Source organism: Nyctibius grandis, chromosome 1 (assembly GCF_013368605.1).
Source record: "Nyctibius grandis isolate bNycGra1 chromosome 1, bNycGra1.pri, whole genome shotgun sequence".
Taxonomy (NCBI): Eukaryota; Metazoa; Chordata; class Aves; order Nyctibiiformes; family Nyctibiidae; genus Nyctibius; species Nyctibius grandis.
The window spans coordinates 109,026,427-109,040,737 of record NC_090658.1 but is presented as its reverse complement, the minus strand read 5'-3'; the positions used below and the strand labels follow the sequence as shown (position 1 = coordinate 109,040,737).

At 40.3% G+C, this 14,311-nt stretch overlaps 1 protein-coding gene across 1 annotated transcript in view; it reads left to right on the top strand.

Annotated features, from left to right (window-relative positions):
• Positions 1-13,676, top strand: part of MYOM2 (myomesin 2) — a 92,243-nt gene extending 78,567 nt beyond the window's left edge. Inside the window, exons 32-37 of the mRNA XM_068406711.1 lie at positions 3,363-3,468; positions 6,034-6,197; positions 7,423-7,459; positions 7,584-7,606; positions 8,468-8,523; positions 12,544-13,676. Coding sequence (XP_068262812.1) covers positions 3,363-3,468; positions 6,034-6,197; positions 7,423-7,459; positions 7,584-7,606; positions 8,468-8,523; positions 12,544-12,885 — 728 coding nt within the window. The 3' untranslated portion in view covers positions 12,886-13,676. The remainder of the gene's footprint in view (positions 1-3,362; positions 3,469-6,033; positions 6,198-7,422; positions 7,460-7,583; positions 7,607-8,467; positions 8,524-12,543) is intronic.
• The last annotated feature ends 635 nt before the right edge of the window (positions 13,677-14,311 follow it).

The window sequence follows — 14,311 nt, the reverse complement described above, 5'->3', positions numbered from 1 at the left end:
CTCTACAGCTGCTATACCAAAGGCCCATCTGTACCCTTTTGGATCCTTAAAATACCCTCTCTTAAGGTAGTCTATGCCAAGGATGCATGGAGCATCTGGACCAGTCACAATGGGGTGCTTTTTCCATTCATTTTCAGTTAGGCTCACTTCAGCCTCCAATACAGGTAACTCTTGAGATCCCCCTGTTATTCCCGAAATACTGACACATTCTGTCCCTTTATGATTCGATGGCATTAGGGTGCACTGTGCACCAGTGTCTACCAAGGCTCGATACTTTTGTGGTTCTAATGTGCCAGGCCATCGAATCCACACAGTCCAATAAATTCGGTTGTCCCTCTCCTCCTCCTGGCTAGAGGCAGGGCCCCTCTAATTAAAGATTGGATTTGTGCAACTCACGGGGATTGTACCTTCATTTCCCCTATTCATATTTGGGAAATAGGGACCTGAGGCCCATCTACCGTGACTGGAGTCCTGCTCATTGGTAACTGGAGCAGCCATCCTCCTAGGAAAATTCTCTCTGGTATTTCTTTTAGCTTGCAACTCATGTATTCGTACCTGTAGGATACTGGTAGGTTGTCCTTGCCATCTGCTTATGTCCTCCCCATAATCATGCAGGGTAAACCACAGGATACCTCGTGACGTGTTCCGTTTCCTTTGAGCCGGTCCAGTAGGAGGGCGTTTCCTCCTAAAGGCTGCAACGCGGGCCTGTGTAGGTAGAGAGTCAAGTTTATTCTCGATCCTGGACAGTTTGTCTGACAGTTGTTTAAATGAGTCCTTTTCTTCCTTAGTCACTTTTCCCACAGCCGAGACACGGGCCTGCAGTGGGGAAGAAATACTATCTTCATACTGTCGCATACAGTTAGCCATTTCGCCCACACTAGGTCGTGCCATAGCATCTTCTCCCCAGACTAATATTGACAATGTATGGGTATGTGTTGGTGGACCACTCTTCACAACCTTCCGGAACATGGATCGGTTGCATTCCACTTCATCAGGATTTACAGGATCTACAATTTCCCGAGGGTGTTTATAAATGATCTCTTGCACAGCCAGTTCTCTAAGGTAGTTAATACCTTTTTCTATAGTGATCCATTTGCTTAGGTGGCTCATAACATCATCTTTATAAGGATACCTGCTCTTTACAGCTGACAAGAGTCGCCTCCAGAGACTGATAGTGTTTGACCTTCTTGGAAGCATCTTATCAATACCACCATCTCTGGACAGGGATCCCAACTGTCTGGCTTCTCTACCATCCAATTCTATGCTATCCGCCCCATTATCCCAGCATCGGAGCAACCAGGTAATAATTGGCTCACCATCATAACGACTAAAGTCTTTCCTTATACTTCGCAGTTCTTTCAGGGATAAGGAGTGGTAGGTTATCTCTACGTCCAAGTCCGAGTCCTCCTGTGATTGTTCTGCTTTAGAAGGATCTTTCTTGTGTGATGGGTCTGCTTTAAAAAGACGACCAAGGAAACCCCCATCTGTGTCAGGCCCTGACTCTGACTGAGAAGGGCCCTCACCTGGGTCCTGTGCTGGCTCTGCCTTAGAAGGCTCTGAGTCATCATCCTTCTCTTCACGAGCTGATTTCTTTCGGTGTTTTCTCATGGTTACAGGGGAAGCATTATACCTACAGCTGTTGCTGCACCGACATCTAATCACATAGCACACCAGAAACACATTCAGAACACCTGAAAATAAAAACATGCCCTGTTCGAATTTTGCAGGGATCAGCTTGGCAAAAAAGGAGCAGATACTATCAAAATCGGTTAGAAGACGCCCGGTGTGCGCAGCTACCGATTCGTGATTAAAGCTGCCCATCATTGTATCATAGAGATAAGAGATCGGAATAATAACTGCACAGTCTATCACGACATGAATCAGTACCAAAACCCATACCAAACGACTACGTTTCAACCAGCACACCCTGTTAAACCACATGTAAGCACTAACACACAGCACATACGGCAAGTAAGGTATTGTTACACTTAACTCCTGAAACAAGCTTTATAAAGAAAGAGGTAACACAAGGTTCACAAATGACATTTCATCTTAGCTATCTGTTTTAATTTCCAACCCCTCATAAATCTCAAAGGAAGAAATCTGATACTCTCTTGGCTGAGCTCTCCGGGTCTCCTCCCACTGGAGCTGGGATTCGACTTATCAGAGCAACCTGTCGGAGCTTCTCTCGAGCCCCACGTTGGGCGCCAATAAATCTGTCACGGTTTAAAGCTGGGCCGGCTATTAAAACTGTGGCAGATGCTCTCTGTTAACCCTTCCCCCCCGCCCCGCCCCGCTCCCCGCAAAGGGAAAAGGGAAAAGGGAGAGAGACTTCTGGGTGGAAAGTTAAAACAGTTTTAATAAACCTAATAATGAAAAAGAGAATAATAATAATAATAGAAATAATCAAATATATACAAATATATATTAATTGTATATATATATATTTATATGTATATATATATTGTATATATATATACAAAACCAAGATCGGGCTCCCCTGAAGTCAGCCACGTCACCACCAGCACTGCAGGGCAGGCTCCGGGAAGGCCCAGGCTGGGCCCAGCGACGGTCGAGAGCTGGATTCAGGGATGCACGGATCGGGATCGGGGGAAGCAGGAAAACAGACGGAGTCCTCTTCGGACACTGGCCATAGCAGAAAAAGAGCGAGACCCTCGTGATCCCCCCGCTTTATACTGAGAATGACGTGTATGGGATGGAATACCTTCGTTGGTCAGTTTTGGGTCACCTGCCCTGTCCGCTCCCCCCTGCAGCTGCGACCCCCCTTCGGCTCTTCGCTCGTAAGCAGGGAGGAATTTAGCAGTGACCTTGGTTTCTCTAAGACTAAGTACAGCAAGAGCCTTTCTGCATAACATCCCTACCAGTGCCTCAGCGATAACTACAAGCTTCGAGCGTTATCAGTCCTGGAAGCAGACACTGTCTGCAAAACATGCAGTTAGTTTCAGAAAGTGCAGTTACCTAGAGGGGACCTAGCTGAAAGTAAAAATCACTGAAAGGAAAATTGGCCTGGTTTAGGCCAAACCAGGACAGTTGCACAACAATAAAATTTTGGTGCAGTTAGAATCGTGACACTACTGTTTCACAGCAATTACGTGATTAGCTTATTATTTCACAATGGATCTTGATAGTCGTAATGCTTGTATATGACAATAAACCCAGAAACTCATACTGAACTTACACCTGATATAAATCAGCAGATATCCTTTGAGAAGCATGAACCATTGTCTCTTTGTGGCCCAGATCTTTATTTTTTTTTTCCCTGACAGACAAAGTAGTCCATTTGACTGTTTCCTGTTCATTCCACTATCCTGTTTGATCTGCATGTATTCTGTTTTACATAGGTAAGTCAGCCTCTCCACTGAAGATCCTTTGCACTGAGGAAGGAATAAGGCTCCAGTGTTTCTTGAAGTACTACAATGAAGAAATGAAAATCAACTGGTCTCACAGGTAGATGAGAATAATTTTTTCAATTTTATTTGAGAAAAAATGCCATCTTTATGATTTACTCTTTACTATTCTGTGGCATTCATCTAGTAACTGGAGCACATTTATGACTTTCTCTTTATAGCACTTCATATTCTCTTTTCACATAGATAGTACATAGAAATATTAACAGACTTGTCCAACACCTATCAGGAGGGCTGTAACAGCCAGGAAAAAAGAATCTACAGTATTCCAGCCTCTTATTCAACACAAGACTGTTTGTCTTACACTATATTTTCTGGTTGGTTCAAAGATAGCAAAAAATTCAAGCATCGTTTTCTGTTCAGGGCTGCCCTTTTCTTTAAATGGATGAAATACTCCTCCAGTACTAGATGAATATCAAGGACCTGCTCTCACAGTTTAATAAAAGCCTGTATTAGGAAAGGAATTTATTTTTTTTCAAAATGATACAGTTTTAAGTAACCCCAAATATTTTAATTCTGTTCCTCTTCTTTGAAAAGATATTCAATGGGGCACAGAATACTTTGAGAATAGCCCTCAGAGCAGAGAATACGACCAGAAATGAGCTTTAAAGTTCCCAATAGTTTTCCACCCTCATGTTACATTAATCTTTGGCTTTGGAGGCACTCTATTCATCTGTGCGTTTACAGTTAAATGTGTGTTCAAACGCTTTGCTATGTCAGGCCCTGATTTGTTTGAAACTGCAGGTAAGGTTTGGAAGGATTTTAAAACTTTCAAGTGGCTTCAACTTCATGTTCCTTGACGGCCTACAAAGATGACACACAGTGAACTTGTCTGACCTGGACAGGAAGAGGCTGGTTTATCAGCATCTTGTTCTAGTTTTGCAATGCTGACCAGCCCTTGATTCCTATGAAGACAGGAACACAAGAAAAGTGTCAGTGATCATCAGGTTCAGGGAGCTCAGGAAACATTCTGCAAGGGTGTGCATCTGTACGCATAACTCAAGCTTTGTATTCAGTAAGTTCTGCTCCTTTCAGTAAATGTGATACTAATATGATGGAAAGGAAAAGAAAAATATTTTTTGCCTCTGCCTTTTACTATATTTGCTTGAGTTTTAAAAGTGACTTAGTCCATTTCACCATCTAGTTCGTAGAAATATAGAGGATGCTATAAGGCATGCATATTTATATTTACATACAGACACCTCCCCCTCTCCACATATTTCAGATTTTATAATATCTTACACATTGATTGTCTTGAAGATCATTGAACACAGATTTAGAACAAATAAAATTTCAATTCTCCCATGAATACAATGATTAGAAGCCAGAGTTGTTAAAGCTAAAACAAAGACTAAAACAAACAAACCAACCAACCTCCCCCAGCCTCTCTAAACCTCCTGGCTCTTTTAAATGGATTTCTAGCAAATTTTTTCCTGGAAAAAATGAAAGGCTAGACAATCCATGTGCTTTTTACTGTTGTCTGCACATCATGAAACATGCCATGCAAATTTCTATCTAGCTTTGAATTATCCACTATACTGCATAGCAGGGAACATAATACAAGTCCTAAAGCCAGCATACGTCATCCGCTCACGGCACAATGGGGAGTATTATATGTAGTATTTTCTAATATATAGTAGTTTCTATGCAGGTATCTAATTTGATATGCTGAACTCAATGTAGTTATCTTACAGAAATGGAAATAGTAAAAACTCCTTTTCCCCATCAAAGTAACTCTCTAGCTATGAAGTGAAATCAGCCCTGACTGGGCAAATAAATTAACTGATAATGGTGACTTCATCTATTAAAAATTCCAGCTAAAGATGCTTGGGGAGGAAGGATGAAAAGAAAGATTTCTTGAGTTAATGAGTGAAAGAGAAACTTCTCTGCAAACCATTGAAAGTAGTTTGCTTTGCATGCTCTCTGTAAATAGCTGCTTCTGTTTCCACTCTTCAGGACAGATTATGGATCAGAAGAACCACTGATCTGAATCAGTAGGGCATTTCTTATATTAGCTTAGGAAGTGATGATAAGTCAATAGAACGCTGCTGTTTTTTAAAGACCTGTTTATTAATTATCTGCAGTTAGGAAATTTGCTTCTTGTCTTGTTCTTAAAAAAAACAAAAGTGTATTTCGAATAATAAATTCTGTGCAAATCTTTTATTGTTTTCTTAATCAATTTTTTAAGTTAATGAAAGGTAAAGAGTTTTTCCTCATCTGAAACGGTTATTTGCCTCTACTCTACTATTTTGATGTATTCCATTGTAATCTGTACGAAGTGTACAGAACTCTAATGTCGTGCATCATTTTCTCATACAGACCTGTATGTGAATATAGATAGAAACACATGATTGTGTATGTGGAGAGAAGGAGAATCAGAGGATGAACAAATTAATCTTTGGAATGAAAGCTCAAGTTAAAGGTTCCAAAGTGTTTCATATCCCCACTAGGAAGAAAAGAATCTCCTGTGAAATTGCTCTTATTCAATGCAATTTATCTGTAGTTTAGGAATAGTATGTTATCATTTGCAACTTTTTATATATGAACATCTATGGAGAATATACATGAAAAGAATGTTGAAATTAATTTCTCTTAATTTTTCAAGGGAATCTAAGATTTCTTCTGGTGAAAAGATGAAGATTGGAGGTGGAGAGGATATTGCCTGGCTACAGATATGTGAACCCACTGAAAAGGATAAGGGGAACTACACCTTTGAAATATTTGGTGACAAGGAATCCTACAAACGCACACTTGATCTGTCTGGGCAAGGTATATTTACTAGACCATATTTATATGGCAGCTTTTTGTGGATTAAACAGAATTAACTGGCAATAATCAGAGGAATGACAGTAAAAAGAGAAAGCCGTTGGTCAAAACCAGTTGCAGTTTAGTTGCATAACTGTTATAATCTTTATAGTCTTATATTTGTTTTCACCGCCGGTGGTATTGGGTTCCAGGGGTTTCATTTCCCATTTTGCTATTGTGTAACCCTGTATGGGTTTTAAAATAGGTTTAACATAGGTATGTGTTCAAATATATATACTGAGCCCCAAATAATTTGCAGATGACACCAAGCTGGGTGGGAGTGTCAATCTGCTGGAGGGTAGGAAGGCCCTACAGAGGGATCTGGACAGGTTAGATAGATGGGCCGAGACCAACGACATGAGGTTCAACAAGAACAAGTGCCGGGTCTTACACTTCGGCCACAACAACCCCACGCAGTGCTACAGGCTGAGGGAAGAGTGGTTAGAAAGCGACCCGGTGGAAAGAGACCTGGGGGTGCTGATCGACAGCCGGCTAAACATGAGCCAGCAGTGTGCCCAGGTGGCCAAGAAGGCCAATGGCATCCTGGCCTCTATTAGGAATAGTGTAGCCAGCCAGTCTAGGGAGGTGATCGTCCCTCTGTACTCGGCACTGGTGAGGCCGCACCTTGAATACTGTGTCCAGTTCTGGGCCCCGCACTTCAAGAAAGATGTTGAGGTGTTGGAGCGAGTCCAGACGAGGGCGACCAAGCTGGTGAAGGGTCTGGAGGGTCTGACCTACGAGGAACGGCTGAGGGAGCTGGGGTTGTTTAGCCTGGAGAAGAGGAGGCTCAGAGGTGACCTTATTGCAGTCTACAACTACCTGAAGGGAGGTTGTAGTGAAGTGGGAGTTCGCCTCTTCTCCCAGGCAACTAGCGATAGGACAAGAGGACACAGCCTCAAGCTTCGCCAGGGGAGGTTCAGGTTGGACATTAGGAAGAATTTCTTTTCAGAAAGGGTTATTAGACATTGGAATGGGCTGCCCAGGGAGGTGGTGGAGTCACCATCTCTGGATGTGTTTAAGAAAAGACTGGACCTGGCACTTAGTGCCATGGTCTAGTTGACAGGGTGGTGTCAGGGCAACGGTTGGACTCGATGATCCCTGAGGTCTCTTCCAACCTGGTTGATTCTGTGATTCTGTGAAATGCAAGTTATGTTCATGGACAATAATTTTCTCAACTGTTTTGTTACAGCTTTTGATGATGCATATGCAGAATTCCAGCGACTTAAGTAAGTGCTACATCTTTTGCATTTTAATGCTGTAACAATAGTGTCTTAACTTACAGAAAAAAATGTATTAATAATTTCATTAATAACATTATATTTTTTTTCCTCTCCTCCTCAACAATTTTAGGGCAGCTGCTTTTGCTGAAAAAAGTAAGTCTATTTTACTTTTTATGAAAGGTGTTTTACAATGTGTAGTCTGGTGTTTTCTTTAAGGCGTCCATCATGATATGCTGTCATAGCTTTCAGAGTTCTCTGGCTGCATAAATCCCCTGTTAGCGCATAATACTGCAATAATTATAGTAATTTGTGGGTTTATTTGTCTTTAATTTCAATGGAAACCCACTAAAATTTTACACATTTTGCAAGCCTCCACTATATCTTCTTGTGCCTGCAGATGTTTTGGGAGGTGTGAGCTTCTGGGTATCACACATGGAGACCTTGACTCTGAAAGCTGATGATAATACTAAATATTGGTATCTACCTATGAAGTAAAAAATTACCTGCTAATACCGGTTGGACGGTGCTTGCTGAGACAGATAGTGGAGAAGCTTGTTACTGTTAGGGGCTGTAGGAATTCTGGTACTTTGATATTAATTCCACTGGCAATGACAAGATGCTTCTGCCCACAAAGAGAGCAGGAGAACAAATTTTCCTTAGATTTTAGATACCACCAAAATGCTAAAAGCATCCTCTGTGCTTTGCTCTGCCCCCAAAGCACAAACTGTCAAGCTCAGCAGTAGCTTCAAGGTTGTTATGTGTATCAGTTTAGAATGCTGTAGCACAATCTCTGCTAAAACATCTGAGGGGGCCATAAAATATATTAAAAAGAAATAACACAAAATATCACAAAAAAATTATTATATTATGTTTAATTAACCAAGAACTAAATTTTTTTAATATAAGTCCAAACAAAAGTTGTGACTAATATGGCATCAAGTTAAATCATTAAAAAAATGAGTAATTTTGAGTTCTAAACTTCCCATGACCAACATATTTTTCTTTAACTCCTAGATCGTGGTAAAGTAATTGGTGGTTTGCCTGATGTTGTTACTATAATGGATGGAAAGGTAAGGATATTTTTTGCCAATGAGTCATGCTGACGGGTGAGAGATTTGCTTTAATGGCAAAAGGGGAGCAAATGCAGATGATTTTGTAAAAGCAGAAAGGAGGAGGAGAATTCAAACCACCTAATGGTAGTAATTTAATTGAGACACATGCAAAATCACAAGTGAGCATAGGTACACTGTAAGCTGACTATGCAGTCAGAGGAGGCACAGCCTGATTCAGATCTTAGGCAAGCAAGGTCAGCCTCAAGAGGAGATGGTCTTTTGTGCTGATTATGTAGAAGCTCTGAGTTAATTGCATACTCAAATCTGGGATGGCTTTTGACTCTGTGTACTGAGCAGAGCAGTTCAAGGGGAAAGTCCACTTCTGCCCTGTAGGAGAGACTGGAGAGGCAAGAGGAAGCAGCTACTTTTTGAGACCCAGTGTAACAGAAACAAAAACTAGATCCCATTGTCCAGTGTGCCAGACATAGACTGTTATGGCTGGTAAGAGTAAAGGAGGGTAAAGAACTTAACTGGGCCAAGAGGATAACTCTCCCCTCTTCCTATGTATTGTCAGCCTAGCCTCATTACAATATATAATTACAGGAGATTGAAAGCCAGTGAATATACATATTTTTTGACATCAATAATAACTAAACGCCTAGATACAAAGTCAAAATTGGTAAATCTTCGCAAAGTCCTTTCCTAGGTCAGCTTGACTGGTGGAGATGAAATTTCATGATGCTGACTGACTGGTGTCCCATACTGGGCTTTTTGTCATGGTGGAGCGGGATCTCATGCAACCTCAGCCCAGACTCTCTGTGTACTAAGATAGAAGATGACTATTAGTCTGAGCTGCTGTTAGTCCTTACAGGTGTGAGGACGTACTAGAACTTGGTCTTTCCATCCTGGGGGTGAGTTCCAGAATCCAGATACCCAAGCCTTCAGTCCAGGAAAGACAAACTCTTTTCATCCATCCCACACAGACAGCAAGTTCTTTTCTGTTTTCTCCTGAAGCAAATCTTCTTCTATTGGGTGCCCTGTCCTTCCATATGGGGAGAAACTAGGTCTTTTCAGTCTAGGAAGAAAAATGACTGAAAGAGGAAAAAAAAAAGCTGCAGCATTGTGTATGATGCAGAGGAGGTACTTGGAAATTATTATCCAGCACTTCTCACAGCACAAGAACTAGGGAGTACCTAATTACATGGTCATTATAGGCTTTAAAGAACCCAAAGGCAGTATTTTTTCAAGTGGTTCATAGTTAATTTGTGTCTTAGTACCTTAGGCGAAAATAGATTTGGGTCTAAAAAAGAAAATAGGCAATAACATGAAAGGAAGTCCAGCAGGGGCCATTAAATACAATGTTCTCGATACAACTTGTGCTTATAACCAGTTTATAAGCCATCAAATTGTGGAAAGCTGGAAGGTATACTGGGAATAGGATCACACTATTCACCCTCTGTATTTCTGTACATTTTCTTAAGAGGTTGCTTTTAACCTCTAAAAGAGCTATATGGACTTTCATGCCAAGCAGATCAGCTCATGAGCCAATATGATGCTTACCATCTGCTGGCCATCAAGAGCATGTTGATTAGGCTGTTTATGTCTCTTGTGTGAAGTGCATCTTAAGAGACTAGAGCTGTGTTCCTTTGCATGGAAGCTGTCTTATCACTGGAGTAAGAGGTTGCACACAACTCTTCCAACTATCTGTGCACTTGGCCATTTTCTGAATATCCAGGAGCAGTCTCTTTAGAAAGAAGTAGGATGTTGTGGGCCTTGCAGCAGATGCTAAAAGCTACTCTACTCTGGACCAGAGATGATTTTCCTATTGGCCCATTCCTTCCTTTGTCTCTAATGGGTGTTCACATCAGGTGCCTTCTTATTGTGGTAGGCAGAGGCACCTCACAGCAAGAGAGCTGGTCTCTGAGGAGGTTAGGTATAAGTCACTCTATGACCAACATCTTAAAACAGTCTAACTGTAAGTGAACAGCTCAGTGAAGTCACCCCTGACTGCATGCACAGACTAGCTGCAGTTTCTTCATACAATCATGCCCTAAAACCCACAACCTTAAATTAAGGAAATGCTACATAGTGAGTTTCCAGAAGTGAAAGGCTTCAAAGGGGGCCTAATCGTGTGAGGATTAAATAACAGAATGTGTGAAAAGAAAATCTCTGATTCCTGAAATCAGACAAAGCAAAATGGATCACAAGGAAGTGAAACTTTAAAATCACCTCTAAATTAAATATGAACAGGTACCATACAAGAATCATGTAAGTATAAGTGTAAGAAGTAACTATACAAAAAAAGGAGCAGAGAGTTTTCCTCATGCAATGGAATGGTATAACTACATAAATATATAGACACAAGACAAAGCTTTACTAGTACTTCTTAGGAGAGTATAAATGATTTTAAGTCAGACCTATAATTTAATAAATTAGAACAGGCCCAAATGATCTAAAATGACTGTGGAATATATCTGTTCTCTGCTAAGTTTTTAGTATTAACTTATTAAGACTTGATTAATTATTATGAATTAGTTATTAATTGCTCTTAAATGAGATCACTTTTGAGGGCAATAGTCATGAAATGTTGCCTGAGTTACAGAAAGGACAGTAAGATTTAAACTCATGCTGTTAGACATTAGTTTGATTTCCCAAAATTTTGTTTTCATGTTTGCATCATTACTCCTTTAAATATTTTATAGTAAGGATAGTTCCTGTAGGCTACCAGTTAACTTTACATCCTACATAATATCACTTCTTTAAGAATACTTACACACTTAAGTTGTCACTAGGTTGTACCCAGAGCATGTAAATCTCCCTTCAACGTTCCCCTCTGACTCCGGAGGCATATAGTATGCAAGACTGCTTCTATTTGTGAATGTATGGCACTTCTGATAACTTAAAATTTCTTGCTATTTTATTTTTTTCTCTGAGTTATGTCACACCTATTCATTCGTCATAATTCAAGCAAAATTTTGTACAAAAAATGCACGTATGCACACAGACGGACTTTCTTTGCTCCCTCTGGGTCAGCAGTGTGCAAAACCTGAAGGGGAAGATGGAGGGGAGGGAATATAAGGAAGCATTCTGGTAGAAACTATCAGTTTTGGGTTGTTCATTGTTTGTTTTTTTTTTTTCCCCTAGCACAATGGTGCATATGTGAAATTCTTAAGGTGACTTTTAATTTTCCAGGGCAGAATGTTGGGCAGAAAGAGATTCAAGCAAAGGTGGACAAAGTAGGACCTAATCAATGCAACTTCTCAAATGATTTTTTCACTCATTCTGTCATCACTGTACCTAAATAAAAAAAGTTTACATACATATACAGATAGTGGTCAAAATGGGGTTCAGCAGTAACTGTATAAAAATTTGGAAGAATGACCATGGAAATTTTATGGACTTCTTCAGTCTCAGTTCAGTCCTTGGAAAATACCTGAACTGCCAGGATGGCCTACTAGGTCATTCCAGCTATTCTCTGAATACACTGTACATGCGTGTAACACTTTTACAACTCTTATGTATTATTTATTCTTCATGAAATATTTCCACTTTATTAGTCAGCAGCACCTGGAATCAATGTCCAATGAATCATGTCTATTTTTAAGCGATATTTTTTTATCATCTCAAGCAATAACCTCAGGAGGCCTTGGTCAGAAATGATTTGCTCAATTCTTCTCCCTGCGGTGTACAGGGAAACTTCAAGGATGTTTTTAAACCTATCATTGCCTGAACCTCATGTCAGACTAATGGGTTGTCAGGAGTCTCCTGCAGGCAGGACTGCAACGACAGTCCAACTTACCATCTTCAGACACTATTACCCTGAGGCTATTACTGCATCACAGTCACTGGTAAGATGGTGGAAAGACTGAATCAGAAAAAAAAAAATATTAAGAACTCTACTTTTCAGTCCTCAAGAACATGATATCTGTCTTACTTTAATTAACTAGGAATAAGAAGGGCCTGAAAGCAATACTGGGAACATTCTGGTTAAAAAAAATCTGACTAATCCTTAAAATGACTTCTTTTTTCCTCCCTCAGACACTGAATCTGACCTGTACTGTATTTGGAAATCCTGACCCTGAAGTGGTTTGGTTCAAGAATGACAAGGCCTTTGAACTTAATGAGCACTATGCGTTTTCACTGGAACAAGGGAAATATGCCAGTTTAACAATCAAGGGAGTGACCTCAGAAGACTCGGGCAAATATAGCATCCATGTCAAGAACAAGTACGGCGGGGAAACAGTGGATGTCACTGTGAGTGTCTACAGACATGGTGAAAAAATGCCTGAAATTAAGCCAGGCCAGCTTGCTAAACCCAGGCCAATACCACCATCGGAAGAAGTCCTCAAACTTGAGGGTGAGGCAAGATCCAAGAAGTAAAGCTTGACACTATGTTTGATGAAGAAAATAGAATACATGAGCTGTAGTTGAGGTAATCCTACACATAACTAATAGGTAATGTCCAAAGGGAAACTAAGCCTTTAGGAGTATGCTTTAGGGAGGTAGCTGTGCACTGTACACTTCTATGCAACAGAACACATCTACAACAATCTCATTTTGAATATATGTAATAGAGTGGGACTTGCAAATAGCAAAAAGCCAAATGCCTGCCAGAGGTTCCCATATGCAATGGTAGGTTGCACAAACCTACAGTAAACCTCCATTTCCACTCTCCCCAGCCTTGTGCAAAAAAAAAAAAAAAAGAAAAACCCAACCCTCTGAGAACAAATGTCCCATCAATAAAAACAGACAACTGCATTTAGATACATATTCAGAGATAGTTCCTGCTTTGTTACATACACAGTCCCTTTGGCTTTGAAGCTTCTGATCATGTAAGTCTAGTGAATAGTCTCTATTTAGTAGTGATACTGTTGTCTTATAGTGTGAGTTAGTGAGAGTTGTAAAACTCTACTAAAACTCTGCTTTAGTAGAGTTTTACAAATGTTCACTGTTTACTCATTGAAGCATAGGTCACATCATAGTTGTATTTTGGTTTTCTTGCTTTGTGTTAATAAAACTTTAAAAGTCACCTTTGCTACTCACTGCTCCAAATCATACCTAACTAGTTCTGTTTACTCTCTTTCATTGTTTAATTATTGCTTATTGCACAATTTCACAGCTGGTAGCATGTAGACTATCGACTTTCAATAAAGAATGCAAATTATGGTTAATTGCAGTCACTGGGTGGCACTTGCGACATTAATTTTACTCTTTATAATACCAATCAAGATGCAAGCTCAAACTGGAATCAAAAGACATGTATACAGTTCAGTCACTTAGGATAATTATCTTTGATTCTCCTCTATCCAAAATGAACAACAGAACTCTTCCATCGGCGAAGTAATGTTCTGCTAAGCAAAGATTTCAATATGTGCTTATCATGAAACGTTCAAATAGAGTGGGCTTCAGTGAGATTACTCGCATATCTGTCATACAATATAAGCTGAGCATCTGGAACACTGGCTTTTTCAGATCAGGTTCTCTATTCAATAAAAGTCCATTTATCTACCTAGATGAACCTCTGTCATTCGCTAACTAGCTTTCAGCAAAGAGTTCTTCTAACTGTAAGTAACACTCGTGATACAAATATCCTGGATGCAGACCTCCTCTCTTGTGATTTCTTCCAGTCTCTAGAATAAACGCGAGGAAAAGGGAACATTGTGGGAGGCAAAGGAGCTTGGATGAGGGGTGGTCTGGAGAAATGGCACTCTGCAAAATTTTCACTGGAGAAACTGGATGAAAGTGTTTGGCACAATCATCGGGACTGTAGCTTGTGTTTGGGGTCATGGCTGAAAGCCAGTGCTGA